Source organism: Xenopus laevis, chromosome 9_10L, assembly GCF_017654675.1.
Source record: "Xenopus laevis strain J_2021 chromosome 9_10L, Xenopus_laevis_v10.1, whole genome shotgun sequence".
Taxonomy (NCBI): domain Eukaryota; kingdom Metazoa; phylum Chordata; class Amphibia; order Anura; family Pipidae; genus Xenopus; species Xenopus laevis.
This window is the reverse complement of record NC_054387.1, coordinates 24972562-24995386: the sequence shown is the minus strand read 5'-3', so window position 1 is coordinate 24995386 and position 22825 is coordinate 24972562. Positions and strand designations below refer to the sequence as shown.

Sequence of the window (22825 nt, the reverse complement as noted above, 5' to 3'; positions counted from 1 at the left end):
GTTTCCCCTCATACAGGAGTGAGGACATATTCTCGATAGTAAAAAAAATCCAGGCAACATTGCTACACATTTTGTCTCATGCAATGGAGGTGATCCTACAAAATTGTTAGTAACATGCATATATAGAGTTATAGGGGGAAAGAGAGTGGGGATCAAATCCCCAAACTCCTAGAAACCAGATGGATCTACTTTCTTCAAACCAATTATCAGGTTTAAATAGCAACTTTGATGCCACATGATTTTTCACATAAAAATTCCCTCCTCCAAAGTGTCTTGAGAGGTTCTTCTATTCTAAGTAGACCCCTTACCCCTACCTTTTTCTAACTAATTATATTCTTCAATTAATACAAATATACCCTTGTTACGTGCCTTTTGAATTAATAGTCTCAATTCCCCAGAGATTGCTCAGAGTATTTGAGTCTGTAATATCTAGATTGTGTTGAACATTTATGTTAAACTATCTTAGAGTAAATATTCTCACTATTATGACTATTTTAGAAATGGCTCATGAACATGTCCTATATTTTGATACCCAGAGGGGTCAGACACATGTGCTCGATTACATTTAAAATCAAATCAAAGGGATGATTGCGTGGGGCTTAAACATTTTAGTGGTTTCTATTTATTTGATTTTGAGGAAATCTTGGAGGCCAGGAGGAAAGAGGAGGCACTGCAAGTCTCTGTCTTATTGTTCTTTCTTTGTTTGTGTATGGTTAGAATTGTTGTATTTAGTTTTTCTGCCTGCAATTTGACATGTTTAAACCTCAGGAGAAACAATCCTGTGTTTGTCCTATTATTCCTCCCCGAAACCCTCCTCCGTCCCCCTACTTCTTTTCCAACCTCTCCCTTCCATTTTAATAAAACACAATGACTAGAGATTTTATGGTAAATATTGCAACTTTATTGGTGTTACAGGGCATTTATGAGATGATCTCTACTTTCTATTTTTTTTTTGTCTTGAATATTGCAAATACAAAAAAAAATATTCCCCACACATTTATATGTAGCCTAGTATCATCCTGCAGTTTAGAGACGTGAATATTGGCATCCAAACATAATATATCATGGTATCTGATTTCCTTTGTGTTGCATTGTTTTGTTTGTTTTCTTTAAAGAAACCAGTGATTATTGTAGACAGTCTGCGCAAGGAGTATAAAGTCAAGAAAGGAGGATTCTTTTTCAAGAAAAACAGAAAAGCTGCCACTAAAAACATCTCGTTTTGTGTCAGGAAAAGTCGGTAGTCTTGAGTCATGTACATGTGTCCAACCTATAGTATTGTATATCTATATTTGAAAAAATATGGTTATTGATATTGACCTTCAACCCCTAGGCCTGGATGAAATTCTACAAACCTGATTCATTTAGTTTTGATGTATATCAAAAATGTACCTTTTCATCACCATCTTTATTAACCGTAAATTCCACATTGCCAGCCTTTGCAAATGTTTTGGGGTGCTCTTGCTCCCTGGATGTCCCCACTAGGCATACCCATGCAATATTTTTTTTTAAATTAATGACAGGAACAGCACTCACACACATGCATAAATGCATTTAATTGGCTTACGTTGCAATTCAGATTTTTGGGTGGGAGGAGCCCTGCTTGAAAAGTTGGGTGACGTTTTGGACTAAACATTTATTTTCCTAGTCACCCATGGCAGCTATTCACCAATGGGTTAAATCCTCTCACCAGGCCAATGGACAGGATCCTCCCCAAGCAAATTAAAAGCGCCCACCCCCTTATACTCACTGTCTTTTTTCCTGTCCACGGGCTGATGGTGCAGGCGGATGATTCCCAGCAGTAAGGGGGCTCTCTGCTCTCTCTCTCGGTTCCCCCTTACAGAAGCTGAAGTCCCAATAGCTCCCCCGGAGTTGGGGTTAGCAAGGGAGGGACCAGTCGATTGCGTGGAGGCATCCTGGGTCCAGCCGTACCTCCCGTAGTATGCGTGTTAGGGAGGCGAAGGAGGTGTTGCGCAGTGTGGCAACGAAACCGGAAGTTACGTCACAAATGCCGCGAGAACTTCCTATGCTGGGCTGGATGCGGAGCTCTGGATGGGCGGAAGTACGTCAGGCGCCATTTTGGATACTGGCAGCATGGCGAACCGGAAGTGGGGGTTTTCGCGCCTGAGATGCGCCAAATAGTATTTTACTGCGTTTCAGGTAGGAAGGGACGCCCTTCTTATAAAAGTTTTTTCACTACTTGTGACGCTGGGTCCTGCAGGAGCCTGTTTATTCTGCTGATACAGGTATGTGCAGTAAGGTTATGCTGCCAGGAGATTTTTTTGTCTGGAATGTAGACTAAAAGTTATGTTCTTATGCAGCACCTCTATGGAGTCGGGAATGCGGGGCAAACCACCTCACCCCAAGGGGAAAAGGTGAGACATGTTCTAATTGCCTGTGTGCTAAGAGAGAGAGAGAATTGTGCAGGAAGTTAATGTTTGTTTTTTTCTATATAATTACACAGCCTTCCTGCCACTGAAAAGAAAGACAAAATGCCAGAAAAGGCTACGTCAGTTCAAGCTCAAGGAGAACCAGGAGTGTCAACTTCTCTTGAAAATCAAACTTTTGCTGAATCTTTGGCTGAGGTCATTAAGCAGGCGGTGGTGCAAGGTTTTCAGGAAGTAGCGACTTCTAAAAAGAGAACGAGACATGGTTACTCCAGACAAACAGATTCCGTTTCGGAGGGAGAACTTTCGGAAGGATCAGAATTAGATTCTCCTTTCGGTTCGGAAGAAGGGGAGATTGACATGGAGGAGGACTCCAATTTTGATCTTGCAGTGATCGATCCTCTGATAAAAGCAGTTAGGCAGACACTGACCTTCCCCATGGAACCTGCCAAAATATCTTCAGCTGATAAGTTGTTCCCTTCTCTGAAGAAGAGGTCGGTATGCTTTCCAGTTCACGCCTCAATAAAAGATATTATTATGGCAGAATGGAAAAAAACAGAAAAAAGACCTCAGACTGCAGGAAAATTTCTTAAGAAATATCCGTTTGCAGAAGAGGATTCGAAATTTTGGGATTCATCCCCTAAGGTGGATGCAGTGGTTGTGAGACTGGCAAGAAAGACCACCTTACCGGTGGATGATGCGGCAGTTTTCAGAGAACTGATGGAGAAAAAGATTGAATTTAATCTTAAAAAAATCTTTTGGAGCAGCAGGTGCAGCCTGTAGACCGGCAGTGGCACTCACATCAGTGTCGCGAGCCTTAAAAGTGTGGCTGGCTGAGGTAGAAGAAGCAATCTCGTCTAATGTAAAAAGACCTAAATTGTTGGAAATGCTGGCTGACTGTAAATTGGCGGTTGATTTTATGTCAGAAGCCTCTATTGATCTAGTCCACTTTATGGCAAGATCCATGGCACTATCGGTGGCAGCAAGGAGAGCGTTGTGGCTTAAACCTTGGGCAGCAGATGCAGCCTCGAAATCCAACTTATGCCAACTGCCATTTGAGGGAGAAATGTTGTTTGGAGAGAGATTGGATACAATCATCAAGAAGGTATCTGGAGGGAAAAGTGTGTCAGACTTACCGAACCAGGCGGAACCACGGATGAGGAGGAGCTGGAAACTGGCGTGGTAAGAAGGCAACCCTTACGGCCCCCCCACTAATACACCCTTGGCTGGGGACTAGGGAGACCAATGGGGGTGTAGTATGGGAGCCTGTGGCTGGTGAAGTGTAGAGTCTTGTGCCTGGATAAACTGTGAGCGAAGATGCAGGAAACAACAGTACGTTGATAATGGCACAGCGGTTTGGGTGTTAATGTCACAGGAGTTGGTATTTCCCCAGCTAGCGAAGTGAAGACAGTAGCAGGATTGCCAGCGAGTAAGCAGGTTCGATTTGGTCAGATTAAACACGACTTTAGTTATAGGCAGGCAGAGGTTCAAAAGCAACAGTCAATCAAGGGTTAAACACAGACCATAATCAGAGACAGGCAAGGGTTTGGCAACAGGAATCCAGTTCAGCGAGGCACCAGGGTTCAAGCGAAGGCGTAGTCAAACGAGAAGCAGAAGTCGGCAACAGAGAGTCAGAAGATCCAGCGAAGTTCCAAGGGTTGTCACAGAAGAAGAGTCGAAAGCAGTAGCAGGGTCAAAACCAGTATTTCAAATAGAATAATTCAAAGGCTTCTTACAACAGCTTAGAGCGATGTCCGAGCACTGAGAGGAATTCGAAGCGGAAAGAAATACCAGCGCCAGCGTCAGACGCTGCGCACGTTTGGCGCGCTTGCGTCGGCGTCATTACGTCGCGACGGACGCGCACCCGCGTCGACGCGCGTCCTCCATGACGACGCTGGAACGCACGCTGGAACGCACGGACTTGCGTAAACGGTAAAGGCCTGACATTGCCCCCCCCTTAGGAGCGGCCTCTGGACGTGAACTTGAGAGGGCTTGGCTGGAAATTTTCGATGGAAATCTTTTACAAGGTCAGCAGCATGAAGATGTGAAGCGGGTTCCCACGAATTTTCTTCTAGCCCATACCCTTTCCATTTAATTAGGTATTGAAGCTTCTTGCCTCTAACCCTGGAGTCCAGAATGGATTCAACTTCATATTCCTCGTGATCTGAAATGACAACAGGATCAGGAGCAAAAGATCTTCTCCCCACAAACTGGTTCGGAACCACAGGTTTTAGTAATGCTGTATGAAACACAGGGTGAACCTTCAAGGATTCTGGAAGAGCAAGTTTGAAAGCAACAGCATTAATTTTCTGAATGATCTTAAAAGGACCAATGAAACGTTGGGCCAGTTTCCTAGAAGGACAACTAATCTTGAGGTTATTAGTTGAAAGCCAAACCTTGTCCCCCACCTTAAATCCTGGATCCGGAGCTCTCTTCTTGTCAGCGAAGAATTTATAGTTTGACTGAGCCTTTTGCAGATTTTGGCGAATGGTCTCAATGTTAGATGATAAAAACTGAAGTCTCTCTTGAGCCGCCGGAACTGAAACCGTCTGACAAATCCCGGGAATCATCGTTGGGTGAAACCCAAAATTGGCAAAAAAAGGAGACTGTTTGGTGGAGGAGTGTATGGAATTGTTGTAGGCAAATTCCGCTAGAGGAAGGAGTGAGAACCAATCATCCTGAAGAAAAGACGAAAAACATCGCAGGTATTGTTCCAGCGTCTGATTCGTCCTCTCTGTCTGTCCATTCGTTTGGGGATGATAACCAGAAGAAAAGGACAGGTCAATGCGTAAACCTTCACAAAGTGCTCGCCAAAATCTTGATGTAAACTGCACCCCTCTATCTGAGACGATGTTCTTCGGAATTCCATGCAAGCGAACGATCTCTTGAATAAACGTCTTGGCCAATGCAGAAGCTGAAGGAATGCTAGAGAGAGGAACAAAATGAGCCATTTTGGACAGTCTATCAACGACTACAAATATGACAGAACAACCTTCAGAATGTGGAAGATCTGTGATAAAATTCATTGAAATTGAGCACCACGGACGATCTGGCACAGGTAGAGGATGAAGGAGACCTAAAGGTTTGGAGGGGATTCCTTTGCATCTAGCACAGATCTCACAGGAGCGTACAAATCTTGCACAATCACTTCCCAACGTGGGCCACCAGAAATGACGTCGTGCCAAATCAAGAGTTTTACGAAACCCAGAATGTCCTGCAAGTGGAAGATCATGAACCAAACTTAAAGCTTCTACCCTGAGAGTCGATGGCACAAAAAGTCTGTTCTTGAAATAAAACAACCCATCTTGGGCTATTAATATCGGGTTACTGGGAATAGAATTTGGAGTACAACATTCTCTCACCCTTTGAAGAAAAGACTTCTGCAGTAAAAGAAAAAATTTTGGCTGAAGAACCGGGTCGGCTTCCAAAGACTGGGAGGACTCTTGCGAAAACATCCGAGACAGTGCATCAGCTTTAATGTTCTTTGATCCCGGACGATAAGTTATGTGGAGCTGAAAACGTGAAAAGAAAAGTGCCCAACGAGCTTGTCTAGGTCTGAGTCTTTTGGCGGAGCGTAAGTACTCTAAATTCTTATGGTCGGTAAGAACCAAAACTGGATGCGCCGCACCTTCCAGAAAGTGCCTCCATTCTTCTAAGGCCCACTTGATCGATAATAATTCTCTGTCAGCCACATCATAGTTTTGTTCCGTCCCTGACAATTTCCTTGAAAAGAAGGCTACTGGATGTAATGACCCTTGTGGAATAGATCGTTGAGACAGGACAGCTCCCACTGCTACTTCTGACGCATCCACTTCCACAATGAAAGGAAGAGATGGTTCCGGATGAACGAGAATTGGAGCTGAGGTGAACGCTTCCTTCAGGCGATCAAAGGCTGATTGTGCCGCCACCGACCACTGAAACTTAATCTTTTGTTTGGTAAGGTCAGTAAGAGGTTTGATGATACCGGAAAAATTTCGTATAAACTTACGATAAAAGTTGGAAAACCCAATGAATCTCTGAACTGCTTTGAATTGGCCAATCCAGGATAGCTGAAACCTTCTTTGCATCCATGACCACACCACCAGTAGAGATGACAAAGCCCAGGAATTCAATTTGTTCTTTCTCAAACACACATTTTTCTGCTTTAACCACCAGAGAGTGTGCACGAAGACGAAGAAAAACCTCCCGCATATGTCTGCGGTGTTCTTCTAAAGAGGAAGAATAGATTAAAATGTCATCTAAATATGCCACAACATAAGAGTCCAAGATGTCCCGAAAAATGTCGTTAATGAAGTGTTGGAACGTTGCGGGCGCGTTACACAACCCAAACGGCATAACCAGATACTCGTAGTGTCCATATCGAGTTCGGAAAGCCGTCTTCCATTCATCCCCTTCTCTTACACGAATCAAGTTGTAGGCCCCTTTCAAATCCAGTTTCGAAAAAATAGTTGCAGAACGTAATCTCTGAAAAAGTTCATGAATAAGGGGAAGCGGGTACCTGTTCTTGATGGTGACCTTATTCAGTTCCCGATAATCAATGCAGGGGCGCAACGACTTGTCTTTCTTCTCCACGAAAAAAATTCCTGCCCCAGCTGGAGAAGTAGAGGGTCTGATAAACCCTTTTTCGAGGTTTGCATCAATGTATTCTTGTAATACCTTAAGCTCAGGTTCAGAAAGGGGAAAAATGACTTCACTTGGACACAATTCTTAACACAAAAGGAAGAAGACAAAGATAACTTCCCAGAGCCCCAGTCAACAAATGGGTTATGAACCCTTAACCACGGTAGCCCAATAATAACTGGAAACAGAGGCGAAGGAACCACGTCAAAACTAAGGATTTCATGATGTGACCCGTTTATTGACACATTTAGAGGTTCAGTCTCTAGAGAAACAGGTCCAGAACTGAGGGGTGAGCCGTCCGCCATCCGAACCATCACTAATCTGGATTTAGGGCGCAAAGGAATGTCATGCTTGCGGGCAAAGGTAGAATCGATAAAGCAACCACTAGCCCCGGAATCAATGATCGCCGAGACTTGCACTCGTCTTCTTGTCCACTGCAGAGAGAGCAAAAGAGAAATGTGTGTATCTTTAGACTGAACAGAAACTTTAGTACCACAGTCTGTAGAAAAAATGTTACCATCCGGACGAAGGGGACAAGTCCGCAGCAAATGTCCAGCAGCACCACAATAGAGACACAAATTCAGGCGTCTTCTCTTTAACCTTTCCTCAGGAGTCAAGCTGGGACGAGTCAAACCAAGTTGCATTGGCTCGGCTGCTGAAACAGAGGGAGGAGCAACCGAGGTACCCAGAAGGGGTGCCCTTGGGACCATCCAGGATACAGGAGATACAGATGAAGGAGACTTCTCGGCACTTCTTTCTCTTAGGCGTCTGTCGAGTTGAATGGTGAGTAGAATTAATTCATCTAAAGCCACCGGAACACCTACCCGAGCCAGCTCATCCTTTAACTGAGTTGAGAGCCCCACTCGGTAATGGTGTCTGAGGGCAGACTCATTCCAAGTCGTGTCGACCGCCCATCTTCGGAATTCAGCCGCATAGTCCTCCACTGGACGTTTCCCCTGTGTAAGGGCATGTAAGGCAGCTTCTGCGGTCTCTGGACGCTGCGGATCATCATATAAGGATGCCATTGTGGCAAAGAAAGTCTCTACATCCTTCAGGAGGGGACTATTCAACTCCAGAAGGCGATGAGCCCAAGTTTGGGGTTCGCCTTGCAGGAAAGAAATGACTGCTCCCACCTTGACTTTTTCATCGGGATAGGTTCTAGGCTTCATAGCGAACAACAATTTGCAGCTATTTAGGAAGGACCGAAATTGCTTGCGATCCCCACCAAATCTCTCTGGTAAACAAATCTTCGGCTCCAGACGCCCGGGAGAGGATGCCCCAGCCTCATCAGCAGGAAGATCGGTTAAGCGGGCACGGAGGTCCTGGTAACCACCTTGCAAATCTTGTACAGCTCTGGTCAAAACCGACATCTGCTGGGACAAAGTCTCTAGAATGCCAGCTTCCTCCAGTGGTTCATGTTGATAGGGCTCGGACATACTGTCAGACTTACCGAACCAGGCGGAACCACGGATGAGGAGGTGCTGGAAACTGGCGTGGTAAGAAGGCAACCCTTACGGCTCCCCCACTAATACACCCTTGGCTGGGGACTAGGGAGACCAATGGGGGTGTAGTATGGGAGCCTGTGGCTGGTGAAGTGTAGAGTCTTGTGCCTGGATAAACTGTGAGCGAAGATGCAGGAAACAACAGTACGTTGATAATGGCACAGCGGTTTGGGTGTTAATGCCACAGGAGTTGGTATTTCCCCAGCTAGCGAAGTGAAGACAGTAGCAGGATTGCCAGCGAGTAAGCAGGTTCGATTTGGTCAGATTAAACACGACTTTAGTTATAGGCAGGCAGAGGTTCAAAAGCAACAGTCAATCAAGGGTTAAACACAGACCGTAATCAGAGACAGGCAAGGGTTTGGCAACAGGAATCCAGTTCAGCGAGGCACCAGGGTTCAAGCGAAGGCGTAGTCAAACGAGAAGCAGAAGTCGGCAACAGAGAGTCAGAAGATCCAGCGAAGTTCCAAGGGTTGTCACAGAAGAAGAGTCGAAAGCAATAGCAGGGTCAAAACCAGTATTTCAAATAGAATAATTCAAAGGCTTCTTACAACAGCTTAGAGCGATGTCCGAGCACTGAGAGGAATTCGAAGCGGAAAGAAATACCAGCGCCAACGTCAGAAGCTGCGCACGTTTGGCGCGCTTGCGTCGGCGTCATTACGTCGCGACGGACGCGCACCCGCGTCGACGCGCGTCCTCCATGACGACGCTGGAACGCACGGACTTGCGTAAACGGTAAAGGCCTGACAGGTAGAAACAAAAGGATGAGGTTTGGTGCATCTTTTCACAGAGAGAAGGAGAGATCATTTAGAACATCCAAACAATATAAGCCAGGGAAAGAATTTAACAGACAGTCGTCATGAAGATCGGGCCGTCAAAGCTCAAGAGGCAATTTCAGGAGATCTAGAGGTTTCTCCACCTCAGGCTCAACGGCTCAGCAGCAATGAGGGTGTCTTGGCTCAGACGAAAGTAGGAGGCAGATTGGCGCTATTCGCTCAAGTCTGGGCCAGAAACATACAAGATCGCTGGGTATGCGATACAATAGAAAGAGGTTTTTGTTTAGTTTTCAAAAATTCCCAAAGAAGATTATTTTCTAAGTTCATCTTTGCAGGAGTCAGAAGAAGCGCAAAGTCTGTTCCAGGAGTACATGGATCAGCTATTTGCTTCCGAGGCAATAGAAGTCGTTCCTCCTTTCGAAAGAAGAAAGGGGTTTTATTCAAGATTGTTCCTAGTAAAGAAGGCTTCATGCGCTATGAGGCCAGTATTAGACATGAGGAGTCTAAACAAATTTCTACAAAAAAAGAAATTCAAGATGGAATCCCTAGCATCAGTGATACAGGCGATTTCGGTGGGGGATTGGCTCACCAACATCGACTTGAAGGATGCGTATTTTCATGTGCCAATTTTTCAAGACCACAGAAAGTATCTGAGGTTCGAAGTGGGAGGGATACATGTGCAATTCAGATGTCTCCCATTTGGCCTGTCGCAATCCCCAAGGGTGTTCACCAAGATTTTGGTAACATTAATAGCCGAATTAAGGAAGGAAGGAATTTCAGTCTTTCATTACTTAGACGATATTCTGGTAACGGCAAGAACAAAGAGAGAGGCAGAGGTTCAAACAACGAGGGTGTTGGAATCGCTACAGCTATACGGCTGGATAGTAAATTTGGAAAAGAGCAGTCTAGTTCCATCAAAGTCTCTTGTTTTTTTAGGGGCTCTTTTCCAGACACAAAGGAATTTGGTAAGTCTTCCTCTTCTAAAACAAAGGAAGATTATTCAGGCGATAGAAGACTTCAGAAGTCAGGAAGTAGTCTCAGTGCGCCAGTGTTTGAAGATTGATGTCCTCAACGATTCAGATCGTAAAATGGTCGAGGTGGCATTCAAGACCATTACAAAATTTTGTGCTCAGAAAAAGAAAACCTACGGAAAAAATTGACTCTGTCTCAAGAATTAAAAAACGTTCTAAGTTGGTGGTGTGTTCCAGAGAATTTAGGAAGAGGTACCCCCCCTAGAGGAGCCAGACTGGATAACAGTTACAACAGATGCGTCAGGAGTCGGCTGGGGAGCCTACATAGGAGATGTGTGCGTTCAAGGTTCTTGAGAGTTAAGTCACGTCTCCTCAAATGTCATAGAGTTAAAAGCAATAAAAGAGGCTCTATTAGCCTTGGCAGACCATCTGAAAGGAAGAAGTGTAAAGGTGTTTTCCGACAATACCACAGCAGTGGCCTATGTGCAGAAGCAAGGAGGTACAAGAAGCCTGGTCTTGTCAGAGGAAGTAAAACCAATTTTTCAGTGGGCAGAGTCATGCCTAGAAAATATCACTGCAGTACATCTTCCAGGAATAGAAAACCAAAAAGCAGATTTTCTAAGTCGAAGTTTCGTGGATCCAGGAGAGTGGAGTCTTCACGAGGATATTTTTCAAGATCTGGTAGATACTTGGGGAGTACCGGAGATAGATGCCATGGCTACCATTCACAACAGGAAGTACAGAAGGTTTTTTTCCAGATTCCCATGCGCAGAGGCAGAAGCCATAGATGGTCTAAGGCAGGACTGGTCAAGAGAGTTAATCTTTGTGTTTCCTCCAATTCCCCTGGTCTGGAAGGTCCTAAAGAAGATAGAGCGGGAAAAGGCCAATGCTATAGTAATAGCACCATACTGGCCAAGAAGACCTTGATTTCCTCTACTACACAGACTGTCCTTAGTACAGCCCAAGCAGATTCCAAGGTTCCCAGGTTGGTTGACTCAGGGATTAGTTCAGTTTCACAAGGAAGATCACCTTTGCTTGACGGCCTGGAGGTTGAGAGGAGGAGACTGAGAAAACTAATGTGCAAGGAGAAGTTGGTAGATTTTCTGTTGAATGCAAGGAGAAAGATTTTGCAGTCTGTTGTGAATATAACTAAATAAAGTGTGTTATGTTACTGCATTATGTGTCAAGTCCCTCCCTGTAGCTTTGGTAGTTCCCATTGGTGAATAGCTGCCATGGGTGACTAGGAAAACAGGAAATTTTTTATTACTTACCGTAATTTCTGTTTCCTGGTCACTTTCCATGGCAGCATTCACCAAAAACTACCCACCCCTTTTTTTTGTGTGAGCTGTTCAACTAAGACAGTGAGTATAAGGGGGCGGGCGCTTTTAATTTGCTTGGGGAGGTTCCTGTCCATTGGCCTGGTGAGAGGATTTAACCCATTGGTGAATGCTGCCATGGAAAGTGACCAGGAAACAGAAATTACGGTAAGTAATAAAAAATTTCCTGTTTTCTTTCCTATGTATTTATATCAGGTGACCAATAAGATAATGTTTTTACATATCTGTAACCCTGTTATGAGGTTAGGGTGTCTAAGTAAATCTTGACGCACAAAGGGAGCCTAAGCCCAAAAAGCCTGAAAAACACGCTTGATTTTTGGCTTATGTTTTGAAGCTTTGGTGCAGCCAACCTATGATTTTCATCTGTATGGCCTTATAGGTTTGTACTGTGTGGAAAAAAATACAAAATTGTGGCAAAACACTGAATGCTACCTTCCGTTGGCAAATTAGATGGAAGCTGAACAAAACACAAACCTCATTCTATTTATATTGAGCCTAATTCTGTGCAACCATTAGTAAAATAAACACACTGCTTATTTGCAGTGTCGGACAGCGGGGGTCTTGGAACACTGGAGGTTCCAACTCAGGAGCCCACACATCCTGGACCCCTGATATACTCCGCCACCCCCACAGGCACCGCCACAAATCTCCCTCTGCCTTTCCTTGCCAGTGGTTATCTTCTTCAATGAGCATTATTTCCTGATGTAGCGGGGGAAGTCAGAAAGAAGCCGACCCAGTCCGACCCTGCTGATTTGCCCCAGCTACACACTGTCTGCAAATAGGTACACGCAGGGTCGGACTGGGGTGCCCGGGGCCCACCGGGACTGCTGTCCAGTGTCCCCCTACTGTGACTCGAAGGCGCCACTCAGCACGCTTGACAGCGACATGCACATGCGCAAACAACATCACTCGGCACGCATGTGCAAACAACGATGTGCCGAAAAAAAAAGGTTTTATGAAAAACGGAATGTCAGGTGAGGGGATCTGGCCAGTCCGACACTGGGTGCACTCACGGATAGACGAATGCGCACACACACCAATAAGCGTGTGCGCCCACATAGGCCCTCACAACTAACTGAGAGAGGGCACCGGACTAGGTGGTAGGAGGTAGAGACAGTACGTGCCTGGTGCTGCCCAGCTTTGCACCCTAGGCACGTGCCTACCCCTCCTACCATGAGGAAGTAGTGAGCCGTGAGTTACCAGGAACAGCAAAAGTGAAGTTAAAAAAATCAGTTAATAGCTCCAGCAGAATTCTGCACTGAAATCAGTTTCTCAAAACAGCAAACAGATTTTTTTATATTTAATTTTGAAATCTGACATGGGGCTAGACATATTGTCAGTTTCCTAGCTGCCCCAAGTCATGTGACTTGTCCTCTGATAAACTTCAGTAACTTTTTATTGCTGTACTGCAAGTTGGAGTGATATCACCTTTCCCCCCCAGCAGCCTAACAAAAGAACAGTGGGAAGGTAACCAGATAACAGCTCCCTAACACAAGATAACAGCTGCCTGGTAGATCTAAGAACAACACTCAATAGAAAAAGCCAGGTCCCACTGGATCAGATTCAATTATATTGAGTAGGAGAAATCAAAAAAAAAAACACGTGCTGGTTCAGGAATGAAATTTTATATTGTAGAGTGAATTATTTGCAGTGTAGACAGTGTAATTTAGAAATAAAAAATTCATCATAAAAATCATGACAGAAATTTGGAACTGAGCAATCTGGCCCAACCCTTGACCTGCTCCAATGCTAACGTTTTAAGCTACTGGGGGGGCAGCATCAGGGTTGCTGCCATGTGAGGACCCATTTTATGTTATAACTTATAGTTTCATACTTGGACAGTTCAAACCACCAATAATCTCAGTTTTAGATCAGTTATACAAGTGATCTTGTTGTTTTTATGTGTGCTTGGTGATTTAATTATATTTGCTACAAATTTTAAATGTATGATTACAAGCTCATACAGACACATGTGAACAAATTGCCAAAGCTTGCACTTCTCCCATTTTTATTTGAATCTACTGTTCTTTTAAGGTGAGGTCCTGGGATTGTTAGGACCCAACGGAGCTGGAAAAACCACATCCATGTACATGCTGGCTGGAGAAGTGAAGCCAATTGCAGGAGAGGTAACCAGAATGCTAAGCAGTCACTTACAGTGAGACATTTGTGTGACATGGCAAACATCAATAACTGCAAAAAATGTCACTGAAATCCAGGCACAAATATGTGCGGGGTCAATAATGGAATTAATGATCAGTTCACTTAGGACCAGGCAATGGTATCCATAGACACAGCCTGAATGCTTTGAATTATGGGAAGGCCATTTGCAAACTTTCCATATGCTCCATTGTAATCAGATAATTAACATTTTTAAAAGATATTTCTTTTTTCTCTCCGATAATAAAAGAGTACCTTACCTTCTATTTGGTCCCAATTAAGATATAATTAATACGTATTGGAGACAAAAATTTTGGGTTTAATGGTTTAAATACTGTTTGGTAGACTTAAGGCATGGATACTTATATATATATAAAACCATTATCCCAAAAAACTTCAGACCTCAAGTATTCAATTCCTTTCAGGTAGTACTCTGCGGGAATGTCCCAGCCGAGTCCCCTGGTATTCTTGGCTACTGTCCCCAAAACAATTCTCTATGGCCCAATCTGACAGTGAAAGAACATCTGGAGATCTATGCAGCTGTTAAGGGCATGAAGAAGGAAGATGCTGGTGTTGCAATCAGACGGTATTGATACTGTACTTATTTGCTTGGTTTTCTCACTTAAATGTGAATGGGTCATTCCTCTCTTACATATGAAATTACCGCCATGTGTAAACAGGTCCATCATCAAGGGGTACTCGGGGGACAATTGTTCCAGGCCCTATGGCTTCTATATGTAAAGGGGGCATTTTCTGGATTAGCCGGGCCCCCTTGAAGTATGATCAATCCATGCTAAAAAATGAACTGAATCATGCCAAACAACATTTTTATTTTTTAACCTTTTTTTAAAAAATTCTGAAGGTGGCCCTGTGTGTGTATATATGTGTGTGTATATATATATAGCAGCCGCACTCAAGAACCGGACTTATTCAATTCGGGTGCAAGGTCCAAAGCTTTATGCATATAATTTTTGAAAAGACCGCAGCCCTTTTCTTGCAATATTCAAATTCTATTTATTGTGTACAAAAATCCGACGTTTCGGCCCCCATTGAAAAAGGCCCCAATGGGGGCCAAAACGTTGTTTTTTTGTACACAATAAATAGAATTTGAATACATTTATATGCTAAAAAGACCAGCAACACCGGTATTTCTTATGATCAAAATGAATGTTAAGGCCTTGAGAAAGATCCCTGATGAGACCGAAACGTCACATCTGCTGTACATGCACCTTATGATACATTCATTTTGATCATAAGAAATACCGGTGTTGCTGGTCTTTTAAGCATACATCGAACTTCTTACTGTGCACCCGGGTAAGCAGAGTGCTGCCCTGATTGGAAAATATATATATATATATGTGCAAGTCCCAAAAGTGCACTACTATGGGCTCTGGTTGTTTGTGTCTTTACTTATGATGAAGATCCCTGAGGGATCGAAACGTTGATATAAATAAAATCCTGCTGATTAAACACTAATCTAAAATGCTGAGAGTGCCGCAATCGACTTTGTATATCTATATATATCTGTATAACCTCACAGATTTTTGCTTTGCTCTAAAATCCTGGAGCTGCTGGTCTTTTTGAATGCTGTATGAAATGTTACCGTGCACCCGGGTTATGAATTTAAGTGGTGTGTCATCCTCCAGATATTGTACATATATTAATACTTTCTAAAACATTGTAACCAAATGCACTTAGCTCATTCTATTTCCTATGCCTTAATATTCCAGAATTGCAGAAGCCTTGGAGCTTAAAGAGCATATGGGAAAAGCAGCCAGAAAACTGTCTCTTGGCGTGTCCAGAAAGGTGAACATATAATCCACTATTCCAATGTTGCTGCTTTGGTGGCACATTTAGCAGAGGTGCTGGGAGTTGAGAGGGGTAAATTCCAATACAAACATCTTCTAGTACATTGCCAGTTACAAATACTACTGAGTACAGTAAACCGTTTTTTGCTATATGTATCACAAGCAGAGAGTCTTTACCCTGGCTACAGTACTGTGTATTTTTTGTGGGATGGGGGCAGATACACCAGAAGAGATCTAGGACAAAGGTTATGTCTGCTCTGCTCAGACCCACAAATAAAGATCAAGTTTCTCTTATACATTATGGAATAAGATTTGGCATGTTAGATGCATTCATAGGTCACATTTGTTTGTATAAGAAAAAGGTTATGATCAGTGTCAGACTGGACTGGGAAAAAACCCGGTGGGCCCTAACCCTTAATGGGCCCCCGCCGGGCCAGACCCCTCTCCCGACCTTTTTGTTAAAAAAAAAAGATTTCTTTAGGCGCCCCGCTGCGCTATCTGCGCGCAGCAACATACAGAGCTCTGAGCGGCGCCTTTCAAGAAGGAGCGTCGAGCCGTGCCGTCACGCAGGCGCGCAGTGCGCATCACGGTAGGTGGTCGAGGGGATCGGGGGGGCCCTGGGCAGTAGTCCCGGTGGGCCCCGGGCCCCCCAGTCCGACCCTGTTATGATATACCATGTTATAGAGTGAAAGCAGATAATCACTAATATCAGTATCTCATTAAGGGTTTCTACAAAGCAGTTTAGCTTGAAAATACTACATTTCTGCCACTAAGTGGAGAAAAAAATAAGTTACTGGCTCCACAGCATGTTTGAGTGCCCTCCCATACTTTTGAGAAGATGATCTGTCTTGCTCACATGCACTGAAATTGGCCAACAGTTGTTCCTCCCCCATAGTCACCCAGCACCACCTGAGTCTGATAACTTAACGGTTAACATATTAAACATAATTTGATTGTAATTTTTCTGTTTAACTAGGTCTTGTACCTCCAACCTTGACATCTCACATATTTGTGCTATAAAACATTCTTGATCTTAAAAACACTGATTTAAGGGATTATTTGCCTTTTTTACCCATGAGCCACATTCAAATGTAAAAAGAGTTGGGGAGCAACAAAAGCATGAAAAAGTCTCTTGGGGTGCCAAATAAGGCCTGTGATTGGCTATTTGTTAGCCCCTATGTGGACTGGCAGCCTACAAGATGTTCTACTTGGCACTATACTTAGTTTATATGCAATTAAAACTTGCTTTCTAGCTTGCAATTCAAAAATAAGCAGCTGCTTTAAGGACCCTGGGAGCAACATCCAAGGAGTTGGAGAGCAACATGTTGCTCATGAGCTACTGATTGGGGATCACTGATGTAGATATTCTATTATTTTGAATTATTTCGCTTTTTATTTGGCAGCTCTCCTGTTTGCAGTTTCGGCAATCTGGTTGCTAGGGTTCAAATTACTCTAGCAACCATGCATTGAAAAAGTAGCAATGCATTAAATTTGTAGCCTTACAGAGCATTTGTTTTTTTAGAAGGGGTCAATGACCCCCATTTAAAAGCTGGAAAGAGTCAGAAGATGAAGACAAACTATAAAAAAAAAAAATGAAGGCCGGTTGAAAAGTTGCTTAGAATTGGTCACTCTGTAACATACTAAAAGAACTATAAGGTGAACCACCCCTTTAAAAATATATTCTATATATGAATTTAATTAGGTAAGAAACAAAAATTACAGGTGAGAACCTCTAGAGCAGTAGCAAAACTTTTTGCACTGTACTAAAAATTCATATTTGTTGTAAATATGCTGACTTCATATAGAGAAATACATTTATAATGGCTGCCTTTTTATTTGAGACACAGTGTCCTTTACTTGGTGTTTATGGTAATTGTGTTTTTAAGCCGAAAACAAATTACATTAATAAAAAAACGCCTGAATTGTCCTCTTTTTTGCTTTGCCATAAGCATGTTAGGTAACCCCAATATTGTCCTTCTGGATGAACCTTCTACTGGGTTGGACCCCAAAGGTCAGCAGCGTCTTTGGTAAGTAAAGGAACTAAAGGGTAATTCTTTAACTGTACAGAGCGCTGGTGCGGCCCTATATATAGAATATACTGTGCAGTTTTGGTCCCCAGTGCTTAAACAGGACATTATTGAATTAGAGAGGGTACAGAGAAGGGCAACTAAGCTGATAAAAGGTATAAAAAATCTTAGCTATGAGGCCAAGTTGGGGTTCACCCTGGAGAAGAGGGGGTTAAGGGGTGATATGATAACTATGTCTAAATATATAAGGGGATAATATAATAATCTTCCTTCCAGCAGACACAAGTGCACCCATTCCAATTAGAAAAGAGGTTCCATCTTAATATTCGTAAGGGTTTTTTACATTGAGAGCTGTGAATTCTCTCTCTAAAGAAGGGGTTGGATGGTGTTTAGCAAGTGAGGGAATACAGGACTATGGAAGATAGCTCATAGTACAAGTTGATCCAGGGACTGGTCCGATTTCTATCTTGGAATCAGGATTTTTCTTCCCCTCTGAGGCAAACTGGAGAAGCTTCAATGGTTTTTTTTTGTCATCCTCTGGATCAACTAGCGGTTATATAGACAAGGTTCTGTTTTTTCTGCCTAACGTACTATGTTAAAGGCACATGAGATAAAATAGTGGAGTACGACACGACCCGTCTTCATAACTGACACCTTACATTCTGCCCATTATTCAAATACAATTCTCTCTTGTTAGCAAACCTGTTTTATGGTAGGACAATATTTTGCAAGTTTTTTTCATCATTGTAAATTCAGTGTTTTTTAAGCTGCATCGTGATAAGGCTTTAATTCCTAAAAAAACATCAGCTCAGACATTAATGGGTAACTGTATTCTTGCTTAAGGAGAGCAATAAGAGCAGCTTTCAAAAATAAAGACAGAGGGGCAATTCTGACCACTCACTACATGGAGGAAGCTGAGGCTGTTTGTGACCGGGTGGCTATCATGGTGTATGGGAAGATCAGGTGAGAGATTGGTTATGATGTAAATAAGATGTTTTATTCTTCTTGTACAGTAATGTTCATACATTATTAGCCTAGATCAGGGGAGCCCAAACTTTTTTCAACGAGGGCCAGATTTGATGAGGTGAAAATGTGTGGGGGACGACCATTCAGCCCGACATTCTTTGAACCATTAACATTAAATTACAGGAATTGAGTAGCCGTAGCAGTAATATTTGGGCACATTAGTGAAATGATCTGCCACTTGATCTATACTGCTGCCTGTGTGTTGAAGGTGTTAGCAACAGACACGTACTGGCATGTAATTTACTGTACTGGCACGTCAGTACGTTTATTGACACCTTCAGCCCTAAAGAGAGCGGCGCGTCAGTATGTGCCAGTACGTGTCTATTGCTAATACCTTCAGCACACAGGCAGCAGTATAGACCAAGTGGCAGATCATTTCACTAATGTGCCCAAATATTACTGCTATGGGATTCCTGATCGCACAGTGCTGGGGGGCCTCATTATTATTAATTTCATGATGGAGGCTGAGGGCAGGTGTAAATTTGAAAACGGGCCGCAATTGGCCCCCGGGCCGCACTTTGGACATGCCTGGCCTAGATCATCATAAAATGATAGTCATCATTGTGACACTTCCTAGGGCTCCCCTAGTTCAGTTAACAGTAAAGGGTAGGTCACTGAGAGCTTTACCACATCCTATTCAAACAGGAGAGCTGCAAATGTAATAGAGTGGGTCTGCCTGCTAATTCTGTACCATTAGAAATTCCCCAAAAAATAGACAGCTCCTTGCTGGGGGATACAGACAATTTGACTGATATTTTCCACGTCTTCATATTATTGGTGTTTATTATACTGATTTCAGGTGCATTGGATCAATCCAACAGCTGAAGAGCAAGTTTGGAAAAGGCTATCTCCTTGAGATTAAAGTAAAAGAGTCTCACCAAGTGGATCAGATTCACAAGGAGATAATACGTATATTCCCTCATGCAGCCAGGCAGGACAGGTAACTCACATAGTGAATAGTGAGACTTTTTATGCCGGCAGAGCTGTTTTATCTACTAAAAAAAAAAGATAAACGTTTCCAAAGAAAAAAGAGTATCTCCCATTTTTTGCATCGGGATGGACTGGGCCGGCAGGATACCAAAAAAAACCCCCCAGACCCGCACCTTTCTGCTGCCCACACTCCCCTCTGATCTTGCTCTCCTCCAACCCCAATTGAGAGAACAGATACATGCGGGGAGGGCCTAGAGGGGGCCCATATGTCAGAATCGCCGGTGGGTCTCGGACCCTTCAGTCCGACTCTAATTTGCAAATATTTTCTGTCTGACGAATCATGTGACATTATTTTAGGTGTTAATATATTTCAGAAGTTAACTGGCCAAAATTCTTAATGTAAAAAATGTAAAAAACTTGTGCTACTGCACTGATGAACCGAGAGATAAGAATTTATAGGGGGCAAGGTGCAAAGCTTCATGATTTTGGTTCCTGTCCATCTTTCAATTTCATCCTCCCTGGAATGCAATGACACTAACACTGTCAGCAAAAGGGTTTAAATCCCCAATATGTAATGTAAGGAAGGAAGACCAAGGGCATGCAAGGTGTACTGGAATCAAATAGTACAGCATGAGTAATTGGCAAATATGCTCTTAGGGGTGAAATTTTGCAATTTTGAATGCACTAGCACCATTTCTCACATTATTTTTCTACTTTGAAGGAAGTCTAGACAAAGGCTGAGAACCTGTATGTTGTGCAGAATCTCATATATTCCTGATACTTTATGGTAACTAAATTACATGTACAGGGAGCAGAGGGCAATTCTTATGACAAAAAGACACACACATTCTGACAGATGAGTGAATGCAATGAATATGATAATGTTTTCATACCTTACAGATTCTCTTCCCTGCTTGTGTATAAGATTCCCAAGGATAATGTGCAGTCCTTGTCTCAAGCTTTTCTACTGCTGCAGGAAGGTAAGCCTTCAAATAAGTCTTGTTTCTAACTATTTCTTTGCCTGTGGTTCTCTGCACTTACCATCGAGGGTACAGGTCCTATACTATTTGTTTTTACTACTGTAGGCATACAAACATACTTGCTGCATTTTAATTTGTGTTTGCTACGACATGATAGGTGTTTTTTGCATTCATCACATGACAGCTTGGGTGCTAACTGATTTTAGTCTGCCCTTTAGTCTAAATCATTAGGGAAGCAGAAAAATAGGCCTTGGTCAAGTTTTTTATGGGTCCATCATTAATCAGCCCCTCCGGGCAGACTGAGAACTTAATTGATATAGTGTATGGCACCAGAATATGTACTTTATTTGTGCTATTTATTTATGGTACAATGGAGAATTATAAACGACGCATATAAAAAAAATGATTAATTGTGTTATCTTATGCTTATAGCGAAACGGGCCTATAACATTGAAGAATACAGCTTCTCCCAGTCGACCTTGGAACAGGTAATATTTTAGGTCCTGGGAAATAGAAGTTTGTGTGTGTATAACTAGACTTCTGCCATACTCCTATCCAATGATGCTTTCTTTGGGGGATGCAAATTTACTTTATGAGGTGATATGAATTAAGCTTGTGACAGCATTAGATGGTTATGGCTGACACGAGTGTTTCGAAGATCACAAGTAAGCTCACTAGAATTATTTCCATTTGGGCTATTCATTTAAGTGTCATATTTCAGACTTAAGGTGGCATAGACGTAACAATTACGATCGTTCCAGGAAAGATTGTTCCTTTCAATACACACGTATAGAGCTGAATCGTCAGATATACAGGTAGAAACAATAGAATCTGTCGATTCAGCACTAACAATGGCCGATGTTCAGGTGCCTTCAAAGGCGCCCAATCAAATTTTTCTTGCCAGCCCGATCGAAGTGCTGACCGATATCCAAGTCTTCTGCCAATATGAGTTGGCTCATCTCCCACCATACAGGTAGGAATTCAGTGCCCACAATAACTTTGATGTCTGTTCCCAACATTTCCCATTGGTATTTCTTGATGTCAGTTTCTAGTCACGCGTCTATGGTGTCCCATAGGCATAATAACCTAAAGCTCATTGTGTGCATAAGTTGTCATGGTCATTTTTTGTTGTTGTGTGTTTTCACTACCCAGGTGTTTATTGAGTTGGCCAAAGAGCAGGAGAAGGAGGATTTTAGACTGAACAACACATTTCAATGGAGACACCTGAGGACAGAAAGTATCTGAGGAAACAATGGTATATGGACACGTTTGGATGTTTTTAGTTAAGAAAACTAAATATTATACCTGTTGATGGCAGGTGTATGTTTTCTTAATATTTAGAACCCCTATATCCTACTGGAAAGGAAATGTAAAGTTCTTGAATTAATGTGAAGGTGGAGGTGGTGCTTGTTCTCCACTAATTTTATTCCCTTTTGCAAGGGAGACAATTTCATCTCTTTGCCTGAACCATGTAGCAGCTAAGCAATATGTAGTATACTTATCTAAAGCTAATGTTAAGCCCAATATAATGTGACATTCCCAACAGCAAATGCATTGGGAAATAGCCCCTGCATTCTGGGGCTATTTAACTACCAAAGTGAAATGGGTGCCTGAAAATCATTCTTCCCCAGGGGGGAACAGTAATATAAGGTATTCTGAAAGAAAACGGAAATAGAATGAGAGCTCAATGGACAGCCTCTCTCACAGCAACAGCTTAAAGGTGGCCATAGACGCACCGATAATATCTTACAAAATAAATTTTCATATAATATTTGGTGCGTGTATGGTGGGAGACGAGCTGACCGATATCAGCAGAAGACTTGCATATCAGTCACTTGCCGATTGGACTGGCAGGAAAATTCTCATCGGGCACCTTTGAAGGCACCCGAACATCAGCCATTGTTAGTGCTGAATCGTCAGATACAGGTATAATTCTATTGTTTCTTCCTGTATCTCGTGGCCACCTTAAGGCTGATACCAGACGAGGTATGACCACCTCTGAGCCATTCCCAGAAATATCTACAGCTTCCACCTTTACCCAAAACTATATTCAGTTCTCTATCAATCCCAAAACTTTTGCTTCTCTCAACCCAGAGTTATCTGCAACCCCCCAACTGCTCTTAAACTCTAGGCTAATGCTAGGGCTGAAACTAGCCTTGTTTCTTGCCTGCATTCGGAACCATTACGTTGGGCAAGGTGTAGGAACACGCTTTTGGCACCAATACGCAGGAGCCAAAATCCGCTCTGTGAGCATCAATAGTTTTGGAAATAGCAGGGAACCTGAAGATAGTCTTGGGTAGGGGTGGAAGT

At 43.0% G+C, this 22825-nt stretch overlaps 1 protein-coding gene across 1 annotated transcript; it reads left to right on the top strand.

The window, feature by feature from the left end:
* Positions 1 to 657: 657 nt before the first annotated feature.
* Positions 658 to 22424, top strand: LOC108700973 (ABC-type organic anion transporter ABCA8A-like). Its single transcript, XM_018235047.2, has 10 exons — positions 658 to 1233; positions 13622 to 13713; positions 14170 to 14330; positions 15475 to 15551; positions 17486 to 17579; positions 18423 to 18542; positions 19405 to 19545; positions 20436 to 20515; positions 20948 to 21003; positions 21668 to 22424. The coding sequence occupies exons 1-10, from the start codon at positions 1065 to 1067 to the stop codon at positions 21758 to 21760; spliced, it is 1083 nt and encodes a 360-aa protein (XP_018090536.1). The 5' UTR covers positions 658 to 1064; the 3' UTR covers positions 21761 to 22424.
* The last annotated feature ends 401 nt before the right edge of the window (positions 22425 to 22825 follow it).

Coding starts and splice junctions, on each gene's coding strand:
- LOC108700973 (XM_018235047.2), top strand. CDS start 1,065: ATGGTATCTGATTTCCTTTGTGTTGCATTGTTTTGTTTGTTTTCTTTA. Junction 14,331..15,474: donor GCTGGTGTTGCAATCAGACG/GTATTGATACTG, acceptor TTAATATTCCAG/AATTGCAGAAGCCTTGGAGC. Junction 20,516..20,947: donor TTTTCTACTGCTGCAGGAAG/GTAAGCCTTCAA, acceptor TTATGCTTATAG/CGAAACGGGCCTATAACATT.